Below are 25,911 nucleotides of genomic sequence, written 5' to 3'. Positions count from 1 at the left end.
GGATTGTGCTTTTGTGTCATGCTTACTCATTCTTTGCCTAATCCCAGGTCATACAGATTTATTCCTGTGCTTTCTTCTAAAACTTTTTATACTTTATGTTTTACATTTAGATTTATCATCCAGTTCAGACTTTTTAAATAAAGTATTATTTTTAAGTTGAGACAGTTTTTCTTTTTTTTGCCTATTGATGTTCAATTATTTCAACACATTAGTTGAAAGGCTGTCTTTTCTCTATTTAATTGCTTTTTCATCTTTGTAAAAAATCAGCTAGCCATATGTGTGTAGGTCTATCTCTGGGCTCTCTTCTGTTCCACTGGTATGTGTATTTATTTCTTCTTCAATACCACACTATTTGATTACTGTAACATTATAGTGTAATAATAGTACAGAATGTGTTTCCTACAATGCGGAAGAGTGTAATTCATATCCTATACTTTATAGTATCATCACATACTGCACCTAAAGATATAAACTAGTGAGTTCCTTAAGTATTAAATAGCTAGATAGTTGGATTACAAATGCTTTATATTGTACAGAAAACAGCGGATTACATAGATTTTTAAAGAGTCTTTTAGTAACATTTGGGAAAATGGGTTTGGCTAAGCTAAGAAACATTATTTTTCCCACTTAAAATAATGAAAGATAGGCTTCTGCTATCCAACAATGTGCTATTCAATGTATTTTCTGTAACAGATTAGATTTAAATAATGATGGATGTCTATTCAATCTTTTTCCACAATTAAAATTCCAAATAACAATGGTGACAACAATAAAATGTTCCAGGGACTTCCCTGGTGGTCCTGTGGTTAAGAATTTGCCTTCCAACACCGGGAATGCAGGTTGAATCCTTAGTCAGGGAACCAGGAGCCCACATACTGCGAGGCAACTAAGCCCACATGCCACAACTAAGACCAAATGCAGCCAAATACATAGTTTTTTTTTTTAAAGATGTTCCATTTAGCATATAACAACTATGCCTCGTACAAAACAAATCACACTCAACTTTTTCCCCAAAAGAGAATGCCCAAACTCTCACAAGTTATCACACCCAGCTCTAAATTTAGGATTTTTGACCCATGTTCATTCCTAAGTTCAACATAATCACATACTGATATTCTATAATTTGTGGACTAAATTGTGAAGTTCAGTCACAATCAACATCCCCTAGATAAGGGGACAAGGTGAAGAGGGTACATTAACACATCTAGAACACACACACATATTGCAAAATGAGAAAATGGAAAATAGAAATAACTATTTCCATTTTCTTTCTGAAACTAGCCACAAAGCTATAGTTGCTATTTATTAATATAACTTCATACTGTTCATACTGTTCATGGGGTTCTCAAGGTAAGAATACTGAAGTGGTTTGCCATTCCCTTCTCCAGTGGACCACATTCTGTCAGACTTCTCCACCATGACCCGCCTGTCTTGGGTGGCCCCGCACGGCATGGCTTAGTTTCATTGAGTTAGACAAGGCTGTGGTCCATGTGATCAGATTGACTAGTTTTCTGTGATTATGGTTTCAGTGTGTCTGCCCTCTGATGCTGTCTCACAACACCTACCATCTTACTTGGGTTTCTCTTACCTTGGCTGCAAAGCGCAGCCACTGCTCCTTACCTTGGACGAGGGGTATCTCCTCACAGCCACCTATCCCGACCTTGAATGTGGAGTAGCTCCTCTCGGGCCTCCTGCCCCTGCACAGCCACTGCTTCTTGGACGTGGGGTTGCTCCTCTCGACCACTGCCCCTGACCTTGGGCGAGGGGTAGCTACTCTCGGTCATGCTAATCACGATGGTGTGATCACTCACCTAGAGCCAGACATCCTGGAATGTAAAGGCAAGTGGGCCTTAGGAAGCATCACTACGAACAAAGCTAGTGGAGGTGATGGAATTCCAGTTGAGCTCTTTCAAATCCTGAAAGATGATGCTGTGAAAGTGCTGCACTCAATATGCCAGCAAATTTGGAAAACTCAGCAGTGGCCACAGGACTGGAAAAGGTCAGTTTTCATTCCAATTCCAAAGAAAGGCAATGCCAAAGAATGCTCAGACTACCACACAATTGCACTCATCTCACATGCTAGTAAAGTAACGCTCAAAATTCTCCAAGCCAGGCTTCAGCAATACGTGAACTGTGAACTTCCAGATGTTCAAGCTGGTTTTAGAAAGGGAAGAAGAACCAGAGATCAAATTGCCAACATCCACTGGATCATGGAAAAAGCAAGAGAGTTCCAGAAAAAAACATCTATTTCTGTTTTATTGACTATGCCAAAGCCTTTGACTGTGTGGATCACAATAAACTGTGGAAAATTCTGAAAGAGATGAGAATACCAGATCACCTGACCTGCTTCTTGAGAAACCTATATGCAGGTCAGGAAGCAACAGTCAGAACTGGACATGGAACAACAAACTGGTTCCAGATAGGACAAGGAGTACATCAAGGCTGTATATTGTCACCCTGCTTATTTAACTTCTATGCAGAGTACGTCATGAGAAATGCAGGGCTGGAAGAAGCACAAGCTGGAATCAAGATTGCCAGGAGAAATATCAATAACCTCAGATATGCAGATGACACCACCCTTATGGCAGAAAGTGAAGAGGAACTAAAAAGCCTCTTGATGAAAGTGAAAGAGGAGAGTGAAAAAGTTGGCTTAAAGCTCAACATTCAGAAAACTGAGATCATGTCATCTGGTCCCATTACTTCATGGGAAGTAGATGGGGAAACAGTGGAAACAGTGTCAGACTTTGTTTTTTTGGGCTCCAAAATCACTGCAGATGGTGACTGCAGCCATGAAATTAAAAGACACTTACTCCTTGGAAGGAAAGTTATGACCAACCTAGATAGCATATTCAGAAGCAGAGACATTATTTTGCCAACAAAGGTCCATCTAGTCAAGGCTATGGTTTTTCCAGTGGTCATGTATGGATGTGAGAGTCGGACTGTGAAGAAAGCTGAACACCAAAGAATTGATGCTTTTGAACTGTGGTGTTGGAGAAGACTCTTGAGAGTCCCTTGGACTGCAAGGAGATCCAACTAGTCCATCCTAAAGGAGACCAGTCCTGGGTGTTCATTGGAAGGACTGATGCTAAAGCTGAAACTCCAATACTTTGGCCACCTCATGAGAAGAGTTGACTCATTGGAAAAGACTCTGATGCTGGGAAGGATTGGGGGCAGGAGGAGAAGGGGACGATGGAGGATGAGATGGCTGGATGGCATCACCGACTTGATGCACATGAGTTTGGGTAAACTCCGGGGGCTTACAGGGAGGCCTGGCATGCTTCGATTCATGGGGTCACAAAGAGTCAGACACGACTGAGCGACTGAACTGAACTGAATATAACTTCTTTCTTCCACTACTTATTCCATTTTCTCTTGCCCTCAGTCAGTTTCTCAGCTATTGAGTTCTTTTTGCCCAGTGGGCAGAGGTAAAGCTTCATTACTCAGAGGTTTGAGCTTTCAGTGATCTTGCCTATGTGATGTGGCTGTAATCTTTCATTAACTTTGACCCCTGAATATTCCAGTTTCAAGAGGAGCCACAGAGTTTCAGACTTAATTTTCCCTGCATGCGTTGTGTGAGAGAAGCCAAACATCCCCTTGATGATCAGGATCAATCACACCAATCAAACTCATATTTTGCCTGCTGGCCCAGTGATACATGAAGCCCAAATGGCTAGGTTGCAGTCTCAACAATCTATTCAATAGAATCTCTGTTATTTCTACTGGTAGACTAATAATCAGAGTTTTAAATCAGCAGAGGCCAAAATGTGAAGAAAATACTTGCAAATGGAGGTTGAATAGGCAATTCACCATTTTAGATGATGGAGGGTAAGGTATGACCAGGGTGAATTCTGTTTAACTCTTTTTTTGCCTTTTTTCTATAAAAGAAGTTCCTTAGTCAGAAGCAGTGTTGTGTGGGATATCATAACTGTATGCCCGCGAGAGTGGTGCTGGCTGCAGTGTTGCAGTTAGGGACGGCAAGTACATATTCCTGCCCCTTCTATCATGGAAGGGGTCCAATGTAATTAATGTGCCACCAGATGGCTGGTTGGAACCTTCCTCCCAGAAGGAAATGGCACGTATCAAGAGTTTGGTATTGGCCTCTGCTATTGGCAAGTTAGGGTTGGACACTCAACTGATCTGATAACTACATCAGCCTGGGTGAGGGGACACCCATGTAATTGAGCCTGTGAAGAGCCTCTGTCCCTGCAGCCATGGCCACTTTGTATATGGGCCACTGAGCAAGATTCAGGGTGGGGCTGGCTGACATTCTTAGGTAAGTCGCCTTGTTTACGTGATTATTGAGAGCCTTCATCATAGCTAACATGCTCTGTTGGGCATTTATATGAAGCACAAATGTACTCACACTCTCTAGCCATTCCTAGAGGTCCAACTACATATTACTCCTCCCAAACCTTCTTGTCACCAGTACTACAAATTATTTTCTTTCCTAGTTCCTGAACACCAGACAATGTAGAGCCATACCTTAGGCCACTTCTCCTTCTAAGCAAAGTGAACAACCAGATATACCAATCTTCAGGGAAGATTTTACTTTTGCACTGTTTTTCTTGGCCTGCTCCTATGTGGGGCTGGAATGTTGCAGCAATATGCTTCTTGCTGGTGCCCTAATGTCATGCAAAGCTGTACTTCAATAGATCCCTTACTGAGTAAGGACATCCATCCTCACCAGTTTGGTGAGAGGACCTGAAAGGAACAAAAAGGCAAAGGGAGGATTCTCTCCCTTTTTGAGCTGGGACATCCATCTTTTCCTACCCTCAAACATTTGATTGTGGTGCTGGTTCCTGGGCCTTTGAACTCCAGGATTTATACCAGCACCCCTGGTTCTCAGGCTTAGGATTTGGACTGAATTATACCACTGGCTTTCCCGGTTCTCTAGCTAGCTGACAGCAGACTGTGGAAGTTCTTAGCCTCCATAACTGTGTGAGACAATTTCTGTAATAAATCTTTTCATATATATATCAGTTCAGTTCAGTTCATTTCATTCGCTCAGTCGTGTCCGACTCTTTGTGACCCCATGAATCGCAGCACACCAGGCCTCCCTGTCCATCACCATCTCCCGAGTTTACTCAAACTTATTTCCATCGAGTTGGTGATGCCATCCAGCCACTTCATCCTCTGTTATCCCCTTCTCCTCCTGCCCCCAATCCGTCCCAGTATCAGGGTCTTTTCCAATGAGTCACCTCTTCGCATGAGGTGGCCAAAGTATTGGAATTTCAGCTTTAGCATCAGTCCTTCCAATGAACACCCAAGACTGGTCTCCTTTAGGATGGACTGGTTGGATCTCCTTGCAGTCCAAGGGACTCTCAAGAGTCTTCTCCAACACCACAGTTCAAAATCATCAATTATTCGGCGCTCAGCCTTCTTCACAGTCCAACTCTCACTTCCATACATGACCACAGGAAAAACCATAGCCTTGACTAGATGGACCTTTGTTGGCAAAGTAATGTCTCTGCTTTTGAATATGCTATCTAGGTTGATCATAACTTTCCTTCCAAGGAGTAAGCGTCTTTTAATTTCATGGCAATCACCATCTGCAGTGATTTTGGAGCCCCCAAAAATAAAGTCTGACACTGTTTCCACTGTTTCCCCATCTATTTCCCATGAAGTGATGGGACCAGATGTCATGATCTCAGTTTTCTGAATGTTGAGCTTTAAGCCAACTTTTTCACTCTCCTCTTTCACTTTCATCAAGAGGCTTTTAGTTCCTCTTCACTTTCTGCCAGAAGGGTGGTGTCATCTGCATATCTGAGGTTATTGATCTTTCTCCTGGCAATCTTGATTCCAGCTTGTGCTTCCTCCAGTCCAGCGTTTCTCATGATGTACTCTGCATAGAAGTTAAATAAGCAGGGTGACAATATACAGCCTTGAAGTACTCCTTTTCCTATTTGGAACCAGTCTGTTGTTCCCTGTCCAGTTCTAACTGTTGCTTCCTGACCTGCATATAGGTTTCTCAAGAGGCAGGTCAGGTGGTCTGGTATTCCCATCTCTTTCCTATTGTTTCTCTGGAGAACCCTGACTAATACAACTGGTCTATAAAGAAGTCCCTATATTAGTTTGCCAGGGTTGCCATGACAAAGAACCACAGAATGGGTGGCCCTAACAACAGAAATTTACTTCCTTAGAGCTCTGAAGGCTAGAAGTCAGAAATTAAGGTATCAGCAGAGTTAGTTTCTTTTGGACCCCTCACCTCTACCATCTTCTCCATGTGTCTTCACATGGTCCTCTCTCTAGGCCTATTTGAGTCCTGATCTCTTTTTATAATCTCCCTGGTGGCTCAGTTGGTCAAGACACTGCCTGCAATGAGGAAGACCCAGGTTCGATCCCTGGGACAGGAAGAAGGAAATGGCAATCCACTCCAATATTCTTGCCTGGAGAATCTCATGGACAGAGGAGCCTGATGGGCTACAGTCCACAGGGTCACAAAGAGTCAGACATGACTGAGTGACTTTTACTCAGTCACTCACTCACTCTTCTTAAAGGAACAGCAGTCATGCTGGATTAGGGCTCACCTCAAGCACCTTATATAACCTCAGTTATATGTTTAATGACCTTGTCTTTGGACTTCCCTGGCTGTCCAGTGGTTGAGAGTCCGACTTCCAGGACAGGGGACACGGGTTCCGTCTCTAGTCTGGGAAGATCCCACATGCCTCCAAGCAATTAAGTCTGTGTACCACAACTACTGAGCCTGAGTGCTACAACTACTGAGCCTGCACTCTAGACTCCACGAGCTGCAACTACAAAATCCTGTGCTTCACAACAAGAGAAGCCACTGCAATAAGAAGCCTGAGCACCGCAACTAGGAGTAGCCCCTACTCGCCACAACTAAAGAAAGCCTGCACACAGCAACAAAGGCCCAGCATGGACAAATGAAACATATTCAGTTTAGCCCATAACAGTTCCCATGAAACTGTAAGTGGGGGTTGACAAAAGGAAAGCAATGTGGCAGGTGGAGGCACACTGGCAGTGTGAGTCACTGCTCACAAATGTTACTTGTGCCTTCAGAACCTACTCAAAGTCAATCCATATGTATCATTTCTATTTCAAGAGCCCTCTGTACTCTTCACTAGCCAAACAGGTATATCACATAAGAATGCTATGTAATAGGGATCACTACACTGGAATTTTAAAGTCTTGATGGTGACCCTAATTTCTGAGTCTCCCATGTCTGCAGTATTGGTTACAGTTTACTATTTAGACAGTACAGTATAATGGTTAATAGAATGGACTCTGGAGCCAGCTTCTGGTTTAAGTTCCACCTTACCAATTATTAACTGGTGACCTTGGGCAAGTTACTTAAGCTTAACTTTTCTGTAAAATGTGTACAATAACAGTACCTACTTTGAAACTAATACAATATTGTAAGTCAATTATACTTAAATTAAAAAATCATTTTAAAATACCTAAAAGCAAACAAAAATAGTACCTACTTTGTAGTGCTGTTTTGAGGAATAAATTTTTAATGTAGGTAAAGTGCTTGGAGGAGTGTCTGGCATGTAACAAGAGCTATATTTGTGTTTGCTATTCCTGCTACAATTGGAAAGGAGAATAAGTTCCAGGTTTCCACCTGTCCCTTCCTTAACAGAAAAATTCTTTTTCCACGGGGAGCCAGTTGGGGTATTTTGCCAGTTGCTGGTTTTACCTAGTACAACTGTAAACCTAAGAACTGGAGAAATTACCAGAGAGTGGGTTTGTACACTCCTGGCCCCACTATGAGTTGGATTTATCCATTTATCATTTGACATTCATTAGCCCTCACTCTGACTGTGGGTAACAGTGATGCTCTCATTCACGAGGATGACTGTTAGCTCAAAGCCATTGTCTAATAAACCTTGGAGAGTATGTGGGTTTTTATTTCTCTGCTACACAATTACTTTGGGAAATTGCTGTGGGTCCTTTCAGGGGTAACTAGGAAGATTTACTGTACATAATTACAATGTTACCATAACATCCTTCCTCAAGGCTCTCAGTCTCCCCTTCATTCTAGGGACCCTGGATATACAACCAGAGGAGCTATGACCCTCTCTCATGGTGACCCAACTCTCTTTTTGCCAGACTTCTTTTGGTTAAATGAGTCATGCTTCTATTTCAGTCCTAGGGCCCCATGATTCACGTAATTTCCACCAAAGATCAAACCACTCAAAACCTAGAGCCTTAAAACAACTGCCATTTATTTAATGTACAGTTGTTGGGGGTTGGCAATTTGGGCTGGGCTCAACTGGACTGTTCTTTTGCTTGTGTCCCCTCTCACGTATCTGTAGTCAGCTGCTGCTAGCAGTCTTGGTGACACTATGTCTGGGAGTTGGTTGGCTATTATTTAGGGATACAGGGATAATTGGGGCATGAGTTTGATCATCCAGTCTGGTGGCAGCAGGTTTACAAGACTAGCAATAGTGCGGGCCCCAGTGCATAGGCACTTTTCTAGCTTTTGTCTGCATTGTTTTTGCCAATGTCCCATTGACCAAAGCAAGTTAAAAGATATCTTCAAGAAAAAAACAAAGCAGGTCACCTCTTGACAGATCTGTAGTATCAGTGCAAAGTTATGGATTCAGGGAGAGGAAGCACTTGTGGTGATTTTTACTCTGCCCCAGGCACCAATTTTCCCCCCACCCCCTATTCTGGAGCCCTAGCCTTTTGCAGGTATATCCCTCAATTTCTTTAGAAAAAACACTGTTCATTTTCATCCAGGAGATAAACTTCACTGGTGATGAGGGAAAGGAAGATGGTGGAACCAAAACCCAAATTATTCAACCATTTTTCAAATAATTTTTATTTATTTATTTTCTTTTTTTTTAATTTTTATTTTTACTTTATTTTACTTTACAATACTGTATTGGCTTTGTCATCATTTCCTTTCCCCTCATCCTCCCATGTCCACTTTCCGTACTGGTCCTTCTTCCCTCAAAGTGGCTCTGCTTCTGCAGCATCCTTTGCCTGCCTGAGATTTGTTGGGCTGTGGTGCCCTCCTGTATGATTTCAGTTTGAGCCAATCTGTATTCATTCCAGGAATTTATCAAACATTTTGGGCCACTAGGGGCTTCCCTGATAGCTCAGTTGGTAAAGAATCCAATTGCAATGCAGGAGACCTGGGTTCGATCCCTGGGTTGGGAAGATCCCCTGGAGAAAGGAAAGGCTACCCACTCCAGGATTCTGGCCTAGAGAATTCCATGGACTGTATAATCCATGGGGTCTTAAAGAGTTGGAAAAGACTGAGCAACTTTCACAAGGTTATACAGTTCCCAAAGACAATGCATTGCCTGAGGCTGTCTTGTCTACTCTGTTTCTTCTAAAGCTGGGGTTGAGATTTTATCATTTATAGATTGCTTGCACTGTTCTGCTTGCCTTAGACAAAAATTTTAATATAAAAATGAGCAAAGGAACAAGAGCTTGGGCAACTTGAGGAGCAAAAAGACAGGGGTGAGGAGAAGGGAAAGTTAACTCAAAGCTTAACTCTCCTCTCTCCTACTGTTGCCACTGCCCCTGGGGTTTCCAAGACCCTTTTAGTCTGCCTTCCAGTCATCTAGTCCATGGGGCCCTCCTTCCTTTTGAGGCCACTATGAATGACCAATAAACATAATATTCATCTTCAACTGTAATCAAATATAAGCAAATTAAATAGAATAATGCTTTGTTTTTAGATTAACAATAATAAAATAATACATAATATGAGTGAGGATGTGGAGAAATGGACAGCTTCAAACATTACTTGAGGGAGTGGAAATGGGTACAAACTTTCTTACATGGAAATTGAATATACTGATTAAAATGAAGACTGCAAATCTTTTTTTTAGCTTATCCAAATGTTTATATGTATACATATTTATTTAATATATATTTAATTGAGGTATAATTTATTTACAATATTGTGTTAGTTTCAGGTGTACAATAAAGTGATTCAGTTATATATGTGTGTGTGCACTCAGTCATGTTCAATTCTTTGTGATCCCATGACTGTAGCCTGCCAGGCTCTTCTGTCCATGGAATTTTCCAGGCAAGAATACTGGAGTGCGTTTTCATTTCCTACTCCAGGGGATCCTTCTGACCCAGGGATCAAACTTGTGTTTCCTGCACTGGTTTACCATTGTACCACCTAGGAAGCCCTCAGTTTTATGGAAGGCTTTACTGTCTGAGCCACCAGGGAAGCCTATATATCTATATCTATATATACTTTTTCAGATTCTTTTCCACTGTAGGTTATTACAAGATATTGAATATAGTTCCCTAAGCTATACAGGTCTTTGTTGTTTATCTCTTTTATATATGAAAAAGTGAAAGTGTTAGTCATAGACATTCCCTTCTCCAAGGGATCTTCCTGACCCAGGGATCAAACCTGGGTCTCCCGCATAGCAGGCAGATTAGATTCTTCACTACCTTTTATATATAGCAATGTGATAATCCCAAACTCCTAATTTTTCCCTCTCCCTCCAGTAACCATAAATTTGTTTTCTATAAGACTACAAATCTTTTGGCAGAGTACTTTCTTTCATGCAAATGTGCAACAATATCTGTACATATAAAAGATGTCTAACCTTGCCAGTAAACAAAATATGCAAATTAAAACAATGAGATGTCCTTTTCACCTAGAACGCCCAAGATTTAAAAGAACATCAATGCCATTATTAAGAAAGTAGAGGATGTTCATGGATACCTTAGAGCTGTGTGGAAGACAGTTTGATAATATGTATCAAAATCATTAAACAAATGAAAAACTTTTGATCCAAGAACTCCATTTCTAGGAATGTACCGGATGTACCGGAGTGAGACATCAGAGAAGTATATAAAGATATGCATGAGGATGCTAATCTCAACACTGTTTATGACTGTGGAAACTTTGAAACCATCCAAATATTCTTCAGTTAATGATTGGCCTGCCATAAGGAGTCATACACAGTACTACTGATCACAAAGAATCAATATGGAAGGATAAGCAAAATATATCATTATGTTTAAAAACAACTGTCAAGGCAGTATGTTAGTATGATTTCACTTTTGTTTTACTATTGGTGTGTGAAATATATATGTGTGTGTGTGTGTGCTTCGTTTATTAAAATTGACTAAAACATATACCAAGCTGTTAATAGTCTTTTTTTTCCTGGTGGTTGTGATCCTAAAAACTTTACTTTTCTCATAATATATACTTAAGGGTCAATGATTTACAAACAATTGGTAAAAATTATATATATAAAAAATTAAGAAATTTTTTAAAGTTGCTAAGCTTCTCTGATAATTAAATAAATGCAAATTAGAAGAAGAATAAGATACAATTGTTGTCTATCATGTTGAGGAAAAAAATTCCAAGACTGACACTTAATGTTGTATAGAGCTTCCTTCTCTAAACTTTGACCAACTGCATGTATTAGGAAAACTTATTGACCTCAAACACTAAATATCTATGCTATGTGTAGGTTTTTTATAATAAAGATGGAATCATATGATTCATCCTCTTCTGCCACTTGCAAATTCATGTTTACAATGATGCTATTTCAATAAATTTTGGCATAAAAAAAAACTGGAAACATTCAGAACGCCCATCAAGGGACTTGTTAAATGAATTATTGAACATTATGAGCTAATATATGTATTGGTGTAGTTATCCATCTTCATGGAGAGTGAGGCAGTTTTGTGTTATTGACATGGTAAGAGCACCTTATCAACACATCACATCTGGAGGTATATTCAGGAAACGTTATCTCAGTTCATGGCTGCTGGGGCGGGGTAGGGAAAGGGAAGCTAAGCAGGGCATTTGCTTTCCATTGTTCTCATTGTGCTGTTGACAAAGTCGAAAAACTTGCTTTTAGACTTTTCCCATTAGCAGAATACTACAGATATAAAGCAAAAACAAATAAGACGCTTGAATGAATAAAGCAGAATGCACACAACTTAAAGTTAAATTAGTTGGTTTGGTGTGTTTGTACTAGCTTACAACTGGGGACCGAAAAAATTCCTAAAGGGATCTGAAGCGACAGGAAATGCGTTCAAGCTTCGAAGGAAAATTTCTAACGTTTGGAGCAAGTTTCACTTTGCTTCCATTAAAATTTAAAAATGAAGAGTTAAAAAAGGACCACTGGGGTCAGGAAGCTAGGTCTCCTGGACAAACTGCCCGCCCCTCTCCGTTGCTCCTGACTCCCCCTTAACATTCCCCCTTCCCCGTCCCAGGGCTCTGGATCCCTGGCACTCTGCCTGATCCCGCCCCACGTGGCCCCAAGGCAACCTAGGAGGGCGGCCCGGCAGGGCACCAGTGACCGCTGCGGCCAGAGCACAGCCAGAGGAGGAGGGAGCACAGCCAGAGGAGGAGGGATCCCGCAGTGCAGCGCAATTAGCAACTGCTGCCGCGCGATCCACCTACCGTGCTGATTCCCCCCGCGAGCGTCCTTCTGTCCGCTGAACCAGCGAGAAGCACCTGGCTCTGGGCGCTGTATCCCGGGCCACAGCAAACCGATGGCAGCAACAGCAGCCCTGTTGGGCGTAGCAGTGCGGCTGTCGCGCTCAGCCACGACCCGCGGCTCGTATGGCGCCTTCTGCAAGGGGCTCACGCGCACGCTGATCACCTTCTTCGACCTGGCCTGGCGTCTGCGCATGAACTTCCCCTATTTCTACATCGTGGCCTCGGTGATGCTCAACGTCCGCCTGCAGGTACATATTTAGAGCAACTAACTTTGTGGCAGTTGGGAGGCCCAGCAGGATGGCTGACCTCCACCCACTGGCTCACCCGCCCTAGGGCACAGTGACCAGCTTGCCTGGCGCACACACACTTGCTGACCTGTCCTGCTATCGCCCCATCTTTTCATATAAACGGGCAGCTAGAAATCATTATTTGCGGAAAGCCTGCAATATAACCAGGAAACTCTAAAATAAACGAGAAGCTGAATCTCAAGGAAGGAACAGAACTTAAAAATCTGAAAATCCTCAGAAATATTTAAGTTCTTCCATACATAAAGGGCTTCCCTCGTGGCTCAGCTGGTAAAGAATCAAATGAGCACGCACATTGGGAAATGACAATGAGCACAGGATGCCCTAAAGGAGAAAAGAGGAAAAGTTACCAACGACTTAAATAAGCTGCACAAGAATGGTCTGCAAATCTTCCAAATTTGAAAAAGAAGTGAAAGGACTTCCAACTGGATGGAATCAATTCTAGGCAATAGATGGATGGAGTTAGAAGCTGGAGGAAACTGATCGCATGATCTGGATGGCATACTTTTCTTCATCCCCCAAAGAAAAAAAACAGAACCTTCAAGGAAAAACAAACATTTCAGACTGTACAAGGAGAACATGCTTCAGATATGAAGCAACCTGTTTTCAAGCGTTGCGGGCAGTGTGAGAAAGGGAATCGGAACACTGGCATACGTGGATCAAGACTCTGCAATCACAGAAAATCCAATCATAGCTGCAACATCCCTATTCAATGAACAGTGTTTAAATAACCATTACAGTGGAAATATTAGTTATGCTTTTTTGTTTTTAGAGTAAATCTCTAGACAAAGCAGGGAAGACTTAATTATGGTCATAGAACAGAATGGGAATGGTAATCAACTTTGACAAGTACAGGCAACAAGTTGCCAAACAGAGGGGAGGAAAGGGAATAGTGGTGTTATTCTTCTAAACTAGCAAGTCTCTAGGTGAAAGAATAAGGCAAATTTAGGGGTTAAATTTTTAAACTGAAGGAGTTAATCAACAGGAAACTTAAAAATAGTGATACAATGGTAGGGAAGTGGGGAAGGAAAAGCCAGGAGACAGCAGGAAGGCAGCAGAAAATGTCTCAATTCATCAAAGTTAAAAAATAGTAAGAAAAGCATATTACTAGGAAAAATGGAGTTAACCTCTAAACAGACATGTAAAGTTTTTGCCTCTGGAATGGGAAAGTAAAAGTTAAGAAGGGTAGGCGGGGATTCACTGCTTTTCATTACATGTTCTTTTGTATTGGTTGATTTTTTTATTATCCTTTTAATGCATGTATTATCTTGATTAAAAATTAAAACTTATTAAAAGTGAATTTACTGCAGTTGGAAGGAAATTTGGGGGAAGGGGGTTGGGGAGTGGCCCATGAGTCCAGGTAGGTTCTGCCTTCCTATCTTTCTGCAACAATTTCCTAAACTGTTCCCTAATGAGCACATGAAATATGATTTCCTTGCTTTCTAAGTACACCATAAGACCATAAGGAAATGCCTAATGAAATGATCAGCAATCTTCAGATAGCCCAGAGCTTCCTTACGCTATGAAACTTCTCATGAGCTAATCTCTGCAGTGTCATGGTTAAGGTAAAAACAAAACAAAACAAAACAAAACAAAAATGTGATTTAATTTTTCAAAACTGAAAAATTGGGCAAGTACCCCATGATGTTTAGACAAGGTTCTCACATTTTAGTATTGATCATAATAGCAAGAGGGGGGACATAAGCTAAATGTGCAACAGAAGCTGGGCTAAATAGAAATAGTCTATCAATGGAATGGGGTAGTATGTGCATGCTCAGTTGCTCAGTTCTGCCCGACTCTTTGTGACCCCAGGCTCCTCTGTCTGTGGCATTTTCCAGGCAGGAATACTGGAGTGGGTTGCCATTACTGAGCCAGAGAGAAATATATATTATATAGCATACACTCTTCTTAATTATAGAGAAATAATACTTGGAAACACTATTGCACATTTACTATAACCATGTAATATCCCAAGCACTTTGTAAGCATCATTTCATTTAATCCTCACAACTCAGAGATATGTAACTATCATCACCCCTGATTTGCAGGAGAGGAGACAAACACGGAGAAGGATAGTGGCAGAGTGATGAAATATTGCCAACAATATTATTCTTCCTACTAATGTGAGACATTCATAGCTATGATTTGTTTTTTCTTTGCGTTATTCTGCACTCCCAATGCAGAGGGCCCCGGGTTTGATCTTTGGTCAGGGAATTAGATCCCATATGCCATAAATAAGACCTGGCACAGCCAAATAAATAATAAAATAAATATTAAAAAACTTTAGTGTAAAATTCACTATCCAAGTGGATGGCATGGATGCTAGGATTTGGGGAACACAGGGTTAGACACCCCATTCCTACACCCTTGGGTTAGCACTCCCAAGTACGTGTACCACTGCACATGAATGGAGGGTCAGGTGTAACTCAGAGTCACTCAGGATTTGAATTTTAACCAAATAAATTAGGTTTGATGAGATATTAAATTCATTCTTGCAACAATACTCAAAAGCAAAATAGCTTTAATGTGGAAACTGTAACTGTAATTAAATGCAATTAATTAAACTGTAATTAAATGTCACTCTCCTCAGAAAACAGTTTTTGCCCATTAACAGAGAAACATCAAATATACACAGTTCTAAACAGTTGCAGTTTAAAATTTTTTAACTTGCATAGATTATGTACAGATTTTTGGTTTCGGGGTTCACTTTTCAAATTATTTCCCCTAATTCACTGCAGGTATAATTTCTCTTTATCTGACAGACCGGAAAAAAAAAAAAAAAGACAGCTAGTGAAACCACAGCATCCTCAGGTTCATTAACCTGCTCAATTCCATGACCATCTGACTTTCATGAGCCAAATATTCCCGGCAACTTTTGGCATAGATTTAATTGTCGAGTGAGATGCAGTTCTCTTGAGCACTGCTAACACTATCCTAGAGCAACAGAAAATGTCCTTTAATTCAGGCTTTCCTAAACATGCAATTCTCTGAAAGCACCAGATGGGAGGGAACGCCTCTTTCACATATAAGATGAAAAGAATTCCTTTTCTTTCTTTTAAATTGAAGTATAGTTGATTTCCAGTGTTTCAGGTGTACATCAAAGTGATTCAGTTATGCATACAAATATATAAAGACTTCCCTGGCGGCCCAGTGGTTAAGACCCAGTGCTTTCACTGCCATGGACACAGATTCAATCCACAGATTCAATCCATATATATATATATATGACATATGTCTGGAGAAAACTCTTAATTCAAAAAGATACATGACTTCAATATTCATAGCAGCATCATTTACAACATATATATACATATATATAGGCTTCCCCAGTGGCTCAGTGGTAAAGAATCTGCCTGCAATGCAGGAGATGGGAGTTCAATCCTTGGGTTGGGAAGATCCATGGCCCCTGGAGGAGGGCATGGCAACCCACTCCAGTATTCTTGCCTGGAGAATCCCATGGACAGAGGAGCCTGGTGGGCTACAGTCCATAGGGTCACATAGAGTCAGACATGACTGAAGTGACTTAGCAGGTAGGCAGGCAGGCATATATGTGTGTATATATACATACATACATACATATATATATATATATATATATATTTGTTTTCAAATTCTTTTCCATTATATGTTATTACAAGATACTGAGTACAGTTCCCTGTGCTATACAGTAGGACATTGTTGTTTATCTGTTTCATACATAGCAGTTTGCATCTGTTAATCCCAAACTCCTAATTTCTCTTCCTCCCACCCCCTCTATCCCCTTTGGTAACCATAAGTTTGTTTTCTATGTCTGTGAGTGTATTTCTGTTTTGTAAATAAGTTGATTTGCATTATTATTTTTTAGATTCCTCATATAAATGATATCTGTCTTTCCCTGTCTGACTTATTTCACTTAGTATGGTATTCTCTAAGTCCATCCATGTTGCTGCAAATAGCATTATTTCACTCTTTTTTATGGTTGAGTAGTATCCTGTTGTCTATATAGACCACATCTTTTTTATCCATTCATCTGTCAGGGGACACTTAGGTTGCTTCCATGTCTTGACTATTGCAAATAGTGCTGCTGTTCACATTGGGGTGCATGTATCTTTTCAGATTGAGAGTTTTTGCATTCCTGTATACTAACAATGAAAAAACAGAAAGAGAAATTCAAGAAAAAAATCCCATTCACCATTGCAACAAAAAGAGTAAAATACTTGGGAATAAATTTACCTAAAGAAACAAAAAACCTATATACAGAAAACTATAAAACACTGATGAAAGAAATCAAAGATGACACAAATAGATGGAGAAATAGATGGAGAAATAGTCCGTGGATTGGAAGAAACAATAGAGTGAAAATGAGTATACAACCCAAAGCACTCAATATGCCAGCAAATTTGGAAAACTCAGCAGTGGCCACAGGACTGGAAAAGGTCAGTTTTCATTCCAATTCCAGAGAAAGGCAATGCCAAAGAATGCTCAAACTACCGCACAGTTGCACTCATCTCACATGCTAGCAAAGTAATGCTCAAAATTCTCCAAGCCAGGCTTCAGCAATAGGTGAACCATGAACTCCCTGACGTTCAAGCTGGTTTTAGAAAAGGCAGAGGAACCAGAGATCAAATTGCCAATATCTGCTGGATCATGGAAAAAGCAAGAGAGTTCCAGAAAAACATCTCTTTCCGCTTTATTGACTATGCCAAAGACTTTGACTGTGTGGATCACAATAAACTGTGGAAAATTCTGAAAGAGATGGGAATACCAGACCACCCAACCTGCCTCTTGAGAAATCTGTATGCAGGTCAGGAAGCAACAGTTAGAACTGGACAGGGAACAACAGACTGGTTCCAAATAGGAAAAGGAGTACGTCAAGGCTGTATATTTTCACCCTGCTTATTTGACTTCTATGCAGAGTGCATCATGCGAAACGCTGGACTGGAAGAAGCACAAGCTGGAATCAAGATTGCCAGGAGAAATATCAATAACCTCAGATATGCAGATGACACCACCCTTATGGCAGAAAGTGAAGAGGAACTAAAAAGCCTCCTGATGAAAGTGAAAGAGGAGAGTGAAAAAGTTGGCTTAAAGCTCAACATTCAGAAAATGAAGATCATGGCATCCGGTCCCATCACTTCATGGGAAATAGATGGGGAAACAGTGGAAACAGTGTCAGACTTTATTTTTGGGGGCTCCAAAATCACTGCAGATGGTGACTGCAGCCATGAAATTAAAAGACGCTTACTCCTTGAAGAAAAGTTATGACCAACCTAGATAGCATATTCAAAAGCAGAGACAGTACTTTGCCAACTAATGTCCATCTAGTCAAAGCTATGGTTTGTCCTGTGGTCATGTATGGATGTGAGAGTTGGACTGTGAAGAAGGCTGAGTGCCGAAGAATTGATGCTTTTGAACTGTGGTGTTGGAGAAGACTCTTGAGAGTCCCTTCGACTGCAAGGAGATCCAACCAGTCCATTCTGAAGGAGATCAGCCCTGGGATTTCTTTGGAAGGAATGATGCTAAAGCTGAAACTCCAGTACTTTGGCCACCTCATGCGAAGAGTTGACTCATTGGAAAAGACTCTGATGCTGGGAGAGATTGGGGGCAGGAGGAGAGAGGGACGACCAAGGATGAGATGGCTGGATGGCATCACGGATTCGATGGACGTGAGTCTGAGTGAACTCCGGGAAATGGTGATGGTCAGGGAGGCCTGGTGTGCTGCGATTCATGGGGTCACAAAGAGTCGGACATGACTGAGCGACTGAACTGAACTGAACCCAAAGCAATCTATAGATTCAATGCAATCCCTATCAAGCTACCAGTGGTATTTTTCACAGAACTAGAACAAATAATTTCACAATTTACATGGAAACACAAAATACCTCGAATCTTGAAAAAGAATAGAACTGGAATAATCAACCTTCCTGACTTCAGACTATACTACAAAGTTACAGTCATCAAGACAGTATGGTACTGGCACAAAGACAGAAATACAGATCAATGGAACAAAATAGAAAGCGCAGAGATAAATCCACACACCTATGGACACCTCATATTTGACAAAGGAGGCAAAAATATACAATGGAGGAAAGACAGTCTCTTTAACAAGTGGTGTTGGGAAAACTGGTCAACCACGTGTAAAAGAATGAAACTAGAACACTTTCTAACACACAAAAATAAACTCAAAATGGATTAAAGATATAAATGTAAGACCAGAAACTATAAAACTCTTAGAGGAAAACATTGGCAGAACACTCTGACATAAATCATAGCAAGATTCTCTATTACCCACCTCCCAGAGTAATGGAAATAAAAACAAAAATAAACAAATGGGAGCTAATTAAACTTAAAAGCTTTTGCACAATGAAGGAAACTATAAGCAAGGTGAAAAGGAATCCTTCAGAATGGGAGAAAATAAGAGCAAATGAAACAACTGACAAAGAATTAATCTCCAAAATATACAAGCAGCTCATGCAGCTCAATACCAGAAAAATGAACAACCCAATCAAAAAGTGGGCAAAAGAACTAAACAGACATTTCTCCAAAGAATACATACAGATGGCTAATAAACACATGAAAAGATGCTCTACACCACTTCTTATCAGAGAAATGCAAATCAAAACCACAATGAGGTATCATCTCACGCCAGTCAGAATGGCCACCATCAAAAAGTCTACACACAATAAATGCTAGATATATCTTCAGATATATGCCCAAGATTCCTGGGATTCCTGGATCATATGGTAGCTCTATTTTTAGTTTTATAAAGAACTTCCATACTGTTTCCCAAAGTGCCTGTGCCAATTTACATTCCCACCAACAGTGCAGAAGGGTTCCTTTTTCTCCATACCTTCTCCAGCACTTGTTATTTGTAGACTTTTTGATGACAACCATTCTGACTAGTGAAAAAAATTCCTTTTCTACCTTGACTCTATCAATTCCCCCTTCCTTTCCCCAAGGTCCTCTCCAGGTAGGACCAAACTTCTGACTTCACAGGCACAGATGATTTCCTTGGGCAGGACTACAGCCTGCACTTCCCATTGTGACCCTTGACCCCTTTTCTTGAACACAGTCCCATGACTGCCTTCAGACTGGTTCTGGTCACTTGAATGATTACTGGTGATGACTCCCTTCTCCAGCGACTCAGAGAGACTATCTTTAGAATCCTGGGCCCCAGGATAGGTGTGGGAGTGGTCAGAGAGTGAGAAACAGTCTGTCTTTTAAGACATGTTACCCTAAGTCCAGACCTTGGGTAGTGTTACTGAAAATCTAAGAACTTTGCTTCAAATCCTTCCCAAAGGATGCTTGGGAAGCTAGAAGTCAAGTTCATAAGCTAAATTTTGTTGAACCAAAGAATCTGAGTAATTCTGGGTAAGGTAACCAAAGTTTTAAAAGGTGGAGGCCTTTAAAAGAACAAGCAAGAGTCCTTTGGGTGTCCAATTTGGGGATCCTTTGCTGGGTACTGCTGTCCTTCCATCATCTGTATTTCTATACCAAGCACTCCTATGGTCTGAAGAAGAGAATCCCTGTGATTTTCAGCAGTTCCCTAAAGGAGTAAATGTTAGGTAGACAGAAACGTAATATAGGGGACTTCCCTGATGGTCCAATGGCTAAGATTCTGTGCTCCCAATGCAGCAGACTCAGGTTCAATCCCTGGTCAGGGAACTAGATCCCACATGTCTCAACTAAGACCCATGCAGCCAAATAAATAAATATTTTTTTAAAATAAAAGTAATATAGATGGTAACTACCTTCTACTCCTAGCTTGTACAAACACCCTTCTTCCGTTCATACCATTCCAAACATGGCTCCCTCCTGGCATACTTTAATTACTCCACATACCACCAAGAACTAACCAGAGAGAAACAACACATACAAACATTTCCAGCTATCACAGTCAAAAGTGAGGTTATGGGGCGTCTGTTTACAGTTCAGGTTTTCTTCACAATCTCTTCTTTCTCTAGAACCACATTATCCCAACTTATTGTTGTTATTCTACAGTTCCATGACCTAAATGGTGAATTCACTCCCACTCTATCCTATTTGAAGACTTTACTCTGGCTTAGAGGGTAAAGCATCTGCCTGCAATGCAGGAGACCTAGGTTCGACCCCTGGATCGGGAAGATCCCTTGGAGAAGGAAATGGCACCCCACTCCAGTATTCTTGCCTGGAAAATCCCATGGACAGAGGAGCCCGGTAGGCTACAGTCCATGGGGCCGCAAAGGGTCGGACACGACTGAGCGACTTCACTTCACTTCACTTCACTTCACTATCCTATTTACAATACTAAAGAAGAGGTGAGAGAGTTTTTAAAAAACAAAATCAGCCGGGCAACACAGGTAGAGGGTAAGTCCTTGTGTCTGCACATAGCCACAAGGTGGTCCTGTTATTTATTTATAACTTCTCTGTTAATTTCACTGTCCTTTTGCCTTACCTACTGGGGGGGTGGGGTGGAGCACAGTTTCATTCCTGAGGAGTCTGAGCTTTGGTGGGCTTCTTAGGGATGCAGTACTCTGGCGTGTAACCCCTCAGCACAGTCATATAAGAAGAGACCTTAGGGGATCCAAGTCTCATTTGTATTCCTCCCTGTTCTCATTCTAAAGAATGAACACCATAACCACCTGTTTTGAGTGGCTCCAGGAACTAAGAGTGAACTTCACATTTTGTGGAACCATTGTTTTGTTGCATACTAGATGTGCTTCTTCTAGGGAATGAGAACTTCTAAATCAGCAGAGATCAGACTTGCAGGGACAAAGTACAACTGTTGCAGATGGGTCAGATTTATTTATGAGAGACACCACCTTTGTTTCTGCCCTTCTGTTCTGAAACTTGCAAATCTTGGCAATGGGAGAAACAGCACCATAAATGGGTTCCAGGTTCATAATGGATATTACCTCCTAGCAGCCTGAGCTACAATTCTCCTTGCCACATGCTCCACAGAGCAAGCATACTGATTCACCCTAAACGTTTTGGGCACCACAGGATCTGCTACATGATAAGAGCCAAGAGGCTGACCTACTAGCATGGAGAGCCTGTTTTAGCTGTGGATCCACATTAGCCTGGGTGTGGTAGGAATAACAAGTGCTTTTTGAAGTCTTGGATGGTGGCCAAAATCTCTGAAATTCCCATAAGGATAAGCTACCCCATTTTACTTCCTCTATTGATAAGGAGGTGATTCGCTCCTTCTGAACCTCATAGCTCTTTCTCTAGTGGCCAGGGAGCATGGGGCAGTAGACAGGAGATGAGAGTCTGTCTCTGTCTGGAAATTTCTGAAGTCAGGAGGTTTCCTGGAGCAGTCTATTCCAGCAGGGTGAGCAGAGACCAATATGTGGTGGATTACGGAAGAAAGGATGGAGACAAACTTCCACACCCAGTCTTAACTCTGCATCCCTCAGAAGGTGCAGAAGATGATTTCAGTGTTTTCAGAGATACAACCGGTTGGAGCACAGAGGTTAGAGGAAGCAACAGAACATTAGGATAGCCCTGACACTTACCAGCCATATAGAAATAGATGACCATTCATCACCACATTTATCCTCACAGCAGTGTTTATGTGGGAGACACTTACAGCCTGGCTTTAAAAAAGCTCTCAATAAATGGAAAAAAATATGCACCTCCTCTCAAGTCTTCCCCAGGCCCCAAATCCCTTGGTCTCCTATAAAACACAAAGCATGTCAGTAGATTAATTAATTAATACCTGTCGATCCTGTATTAGGAGTACAGATGAGAAGAAGACCCACTCCCCATATCCAAATCTCACCATGTTTCTCTCCTTGCTGCTGACTTGGGCTTGCATAGCTAAGTCGGGTAGCTCACATCTTAATGGATAAGTCATTCTTTAACATAGTGAAGTGAAGTCGCTCAGTCGTGTCCGACTCTTTGTGACTCCATGGACTGTAGCCTATCAGGCTCCTCCATCCATGGGATTTTCCAGGCAAGAGTGCTGGAGTGGATTGCCATTTCCTTCTCCAGGGGATCTTCCTGACCCAGGAATCGAACCCAGGTCTCCCACATTGCAGGCAGATACTTTACCGTCTGAGCCACCAGCGGTAGGTAATAATACTGAGATAAAGAGGTAAATTCCAGCTCTGATGAGAGAACAGAGAACTTTCTTTGACATCTGCATCCTGAGGAAGCCCTTGGGCAGGAGGTGACACTTTGCAGCTTTGGGGGACCCCTAGACTGAGATGGCAAGATGTGAGTTGCGGATACCCACAGCCTATAAAATCTTTATGAATAATCGGGGAGAGACCCGAGCCCACCCACCTAGCGGGCACATCTTCAATCAGGACAGACTGTGACAGTCTTGCTTTCTTTTCCCCAGGAGGATGATTTCAATGAGGACAAGGTTTTAATGACCACCCTCCGCCCTCCCTGCCTCGGCCACTGCACCCCCAACTTGCGCCGCCTCACTCCAAGGCTGTGTGAGCCTTGTGCCTGCACAAGCCTGCTAGGTCTCATGGCCATGTGGAATAGGGTGTGCCTGTGGATGTCGGCATGGTAGGCAAGGTTGACGGCGTCGCCCAAGAAGCAGTTCCGGCAGCCATCAACCCCATGTTGGACCAGGTCAACACCTGCCTGGACCACCTGGAGGAGAGGAATGACCACCTCCCTGGCCGCCTCCAGGAGTGCTTGAATCTAGCTGGCAGACACATCTTGAGTTCCAGCAGTCACTCAGGGAGGCCCCAAGCGATTGGCAGCCCCTAGTGGAGCCCTCCAAGGGTCCTGGGGCCAGGCCTCAACACTGCCTGCCTGAGCCCTCACCACCTGGCTTAGGGCAGCCTGCAGATGTCCTGGGGGATCTGTTTGCCTGGGCCATCCTTCTGGTATTTCCCTTAGTGGGCCTGGCATACCCCCACCTCCTGGCATCCCCACCTAGCGTCAGGTGTGGGCCTATGACCCACCCAACTTGCCTGCCTGCCCAACTCCTGGATGCTGCTCACTCTGCCCAGGCCTTGAGTGTTCACAATGAAGTAGTCTCCAACAGTGTGTGCACACTCACACACATACACACATAAAGGTCCTTAATATTCTCAAGTTTATATAATATGGGCAAACCTCACACAAAAGAAGGGGTTAGGCTTGGTTTGGTGGATTCTAAATGGAGGTCAAAATGTCCCTTTTGAGAGGGTCCTTAAAATCACGGCAGATGGTGACTGCAGCCATGAAATTATAAGACGCTTACTCCTTGGAAGGAAAGTTATGACCAACCTAGATAGCATATTCAAAAGCAGAGACAGTACTTTGCCGACTAAGGCCCGTCTAGTCAAGGCTATGGTTTTTCCTGTGGTCATGTATGGATGTGAGAGCTGGACTGTGAAGAAGGCTGAGCACCGAAGAATTGATGATTTTGAACTGTGGTGTTGGAGAAGACTCTTGAGAGTCCCTTGGACTGCAAGGAGATCCAACCAGTCCATTCTGAAGGAGATCAACCCTGGGATTTCTTTGGAAGGAATGATGCTAAAGCTGAAACTCCAGTACTTTGGCCACCTCATGAGAAGAGTTGACTCATTGGAAAAGACTCTGATGCTGGGAGGGATTGGGGGCAGGAGGAGAGGGGACGACCAAGGATGAGATGGCTGGATGGCATCACTGACTTGATGGACGTGAATCTGAGTGAACTCTGGGAGATGGTGATGGACAGGGAGGCCTGGCGTGCTGCGATTCATGGGGTCGCAAAGAGTCGTACACGACTGAGCGACTGAACTGAACTGAACTGAACTTGGCTCTATCAGGGGAGTTCGGATGCCTTCAGGCTTGACATCAACCACAATTACAAAAATGCATACGCTAAGCAGTGTGCAGATGTTGCCTGATGCTAAGTGTTCCTGGGAACTGGTAGAATAATCCTAGAGGACGGGGTCAGGGTCTCCCTGAGCCTTCTGAGTTTCAACCTCCGAGAAGAACCCTTTTCCCTAACCTCCAAAAGTACTCCCTCCATTCTGTGCTAGGTACTACTGCGGGGGTGTCCTGGATCCCTTGGCAGTAGTTTTGCCTTAAAGGCAGTTTCCAGTTAGCCTCTGGAAGGCGTGTGGCTATCCTGCTTCCCTCTGTAAGTTGCCAGGGTTAACTGGTACAGGTACTTTGGGGCGAGGCCAAGAGGAAATTTCACAAGTGTTACAAAGGATTCACCTGACCATCCTCTAGTCTAAGGACTCTGGGTGTGAATAAATCATGCCTGGGAATTGAACGTGAGCTATTCCTTTGTTAGGCTAGTGTGGTGACTAAAATGCCAGGCACTTCTGTTGGCCAGACCTAAGAATCTTTTTGGTTATAGAAATCAAATTAGGCCCGGGTGGGTTATCTGCAGATTTCATTCACAGGACCTCCAAGGTTAATTACCCATGGCCAGAGATCTGTACATATGTTTTAGTCCACTCAGGATGCTGTAACAAAATGCCACAGACTGGGTGACTTAAATAGCTCACATTTATTTTCTCATAATTTTGGAGCCTGAAAGCCCAAGAATAACACTGCCAGCAGGATTGGTTTCTGGTGAGACCTGTCTTCCTGGCTTGCAGATGGTCCCCTTCTCTTTGTGCCTTCACATGGTCTCTCCTTTATGTGTTTGTAGAGAGAGAGAGATCTAGTGTCTCTTCCTCTTACAAGGACACTCATTCTATCAGAATAGGGCCCCACCCTGATGACTTCATTTAACCTTAATTATATCCTTAAAGGCCCCGTCTCCAAATATAGTCACATTGGGAATTAGGGCTTTGACATATGAATTGGGGGAGGGGAGCACAATTTGATCCATAACATGTCAGATAATCCCCAGATGTATGTTATATCTTCTTTGCTACTGATGTTAACTGTCACCACCTAAACTCATCTATGCCTGGCCCTCTCCAATATGCTACAAATCAGAGAGCCCATTTCAATGGCATCTACTTAAAGGCAAACTCAGTCTCAGCAGAAGTGCTTTTGCAAGCTTTTGATGCTTCCCTCACCCACTAATTTCTCAAGGTAAGGGTTACAGGAAAGATGCTTTAATTTCTTTGGAGGGCAAAGTTAGCAGTGAATGGGTAGACCCTCTTAAGATTCAATACAGTACTCTCATGTTCAGAAGTTTTGAATTTCCCCCCCTACATTATGCCAGTAGCCTTCAAACCACTCAATACCATATGTAACAGGCTAGCATCTGGTCCAGGTTTGCATTAGATAACCCAGAAAACAGAATCACAGCCTGCTGCCTGAGCTCACCACTGTAAATAAAATTCATGAATG

At 42.3% G+C, this 25,911-nt stretch overlaps 1 protein-coding gene across 1 annotated transcript; it reads left to right on the top strand.

The window, feature by feature from the left end:
• Window positions 1-12,279: 12,279 nt before the first annotated feature.
• Window positions 12,280-14,005, top strand: SMIM10 (small integral membrane protein 10). Its single transcript, XM_027963088.2, has one exon. The coding sequence runs from the start codon at window positions 12,454-12,456 to the stop codon at window positions 12,658-12,660; it is 207 nt and encodes a 68-aa protein (XP_027818889.1). The 5' UTR covers window positions 12,280-12,453; the 3' UTR covers window positions 12,661-14,005.
• Window positions 14,006-25,911: the final 11,906 nt, after the last annotated feature.

The sequence above is a fragment of the Ovis aries genome, chromosome X (assembly GCF_016772045.2).
Source record: "Ovis aries strain OAR_USU_Benz2616 breed Rambouillet chromosome X, ARS-UI_Ramb_v3.0, whole genome shotgun sequence".
NCBI lineage: Eukaryota > Metazoa > Chordata > Mammalia > Artiodactyla > Bovidae > Ovis > Ovis aries.
The sequence above is the reverse complement of the archived record's forward strand: the minus strand, read 5'-3'. Positions and strand labels throughout refer to the sequence as shown.

Bases quoted from the DNA above. Each gene is read 5' to 3' on its own strand.
- SMIM10 (XM_027963088.2), top strand. From the start codon at position 12,454: ATGGCAGCAACAGCAGCCCTGTTGGGCGTAGCAGTGCGGCTGTCGCGC.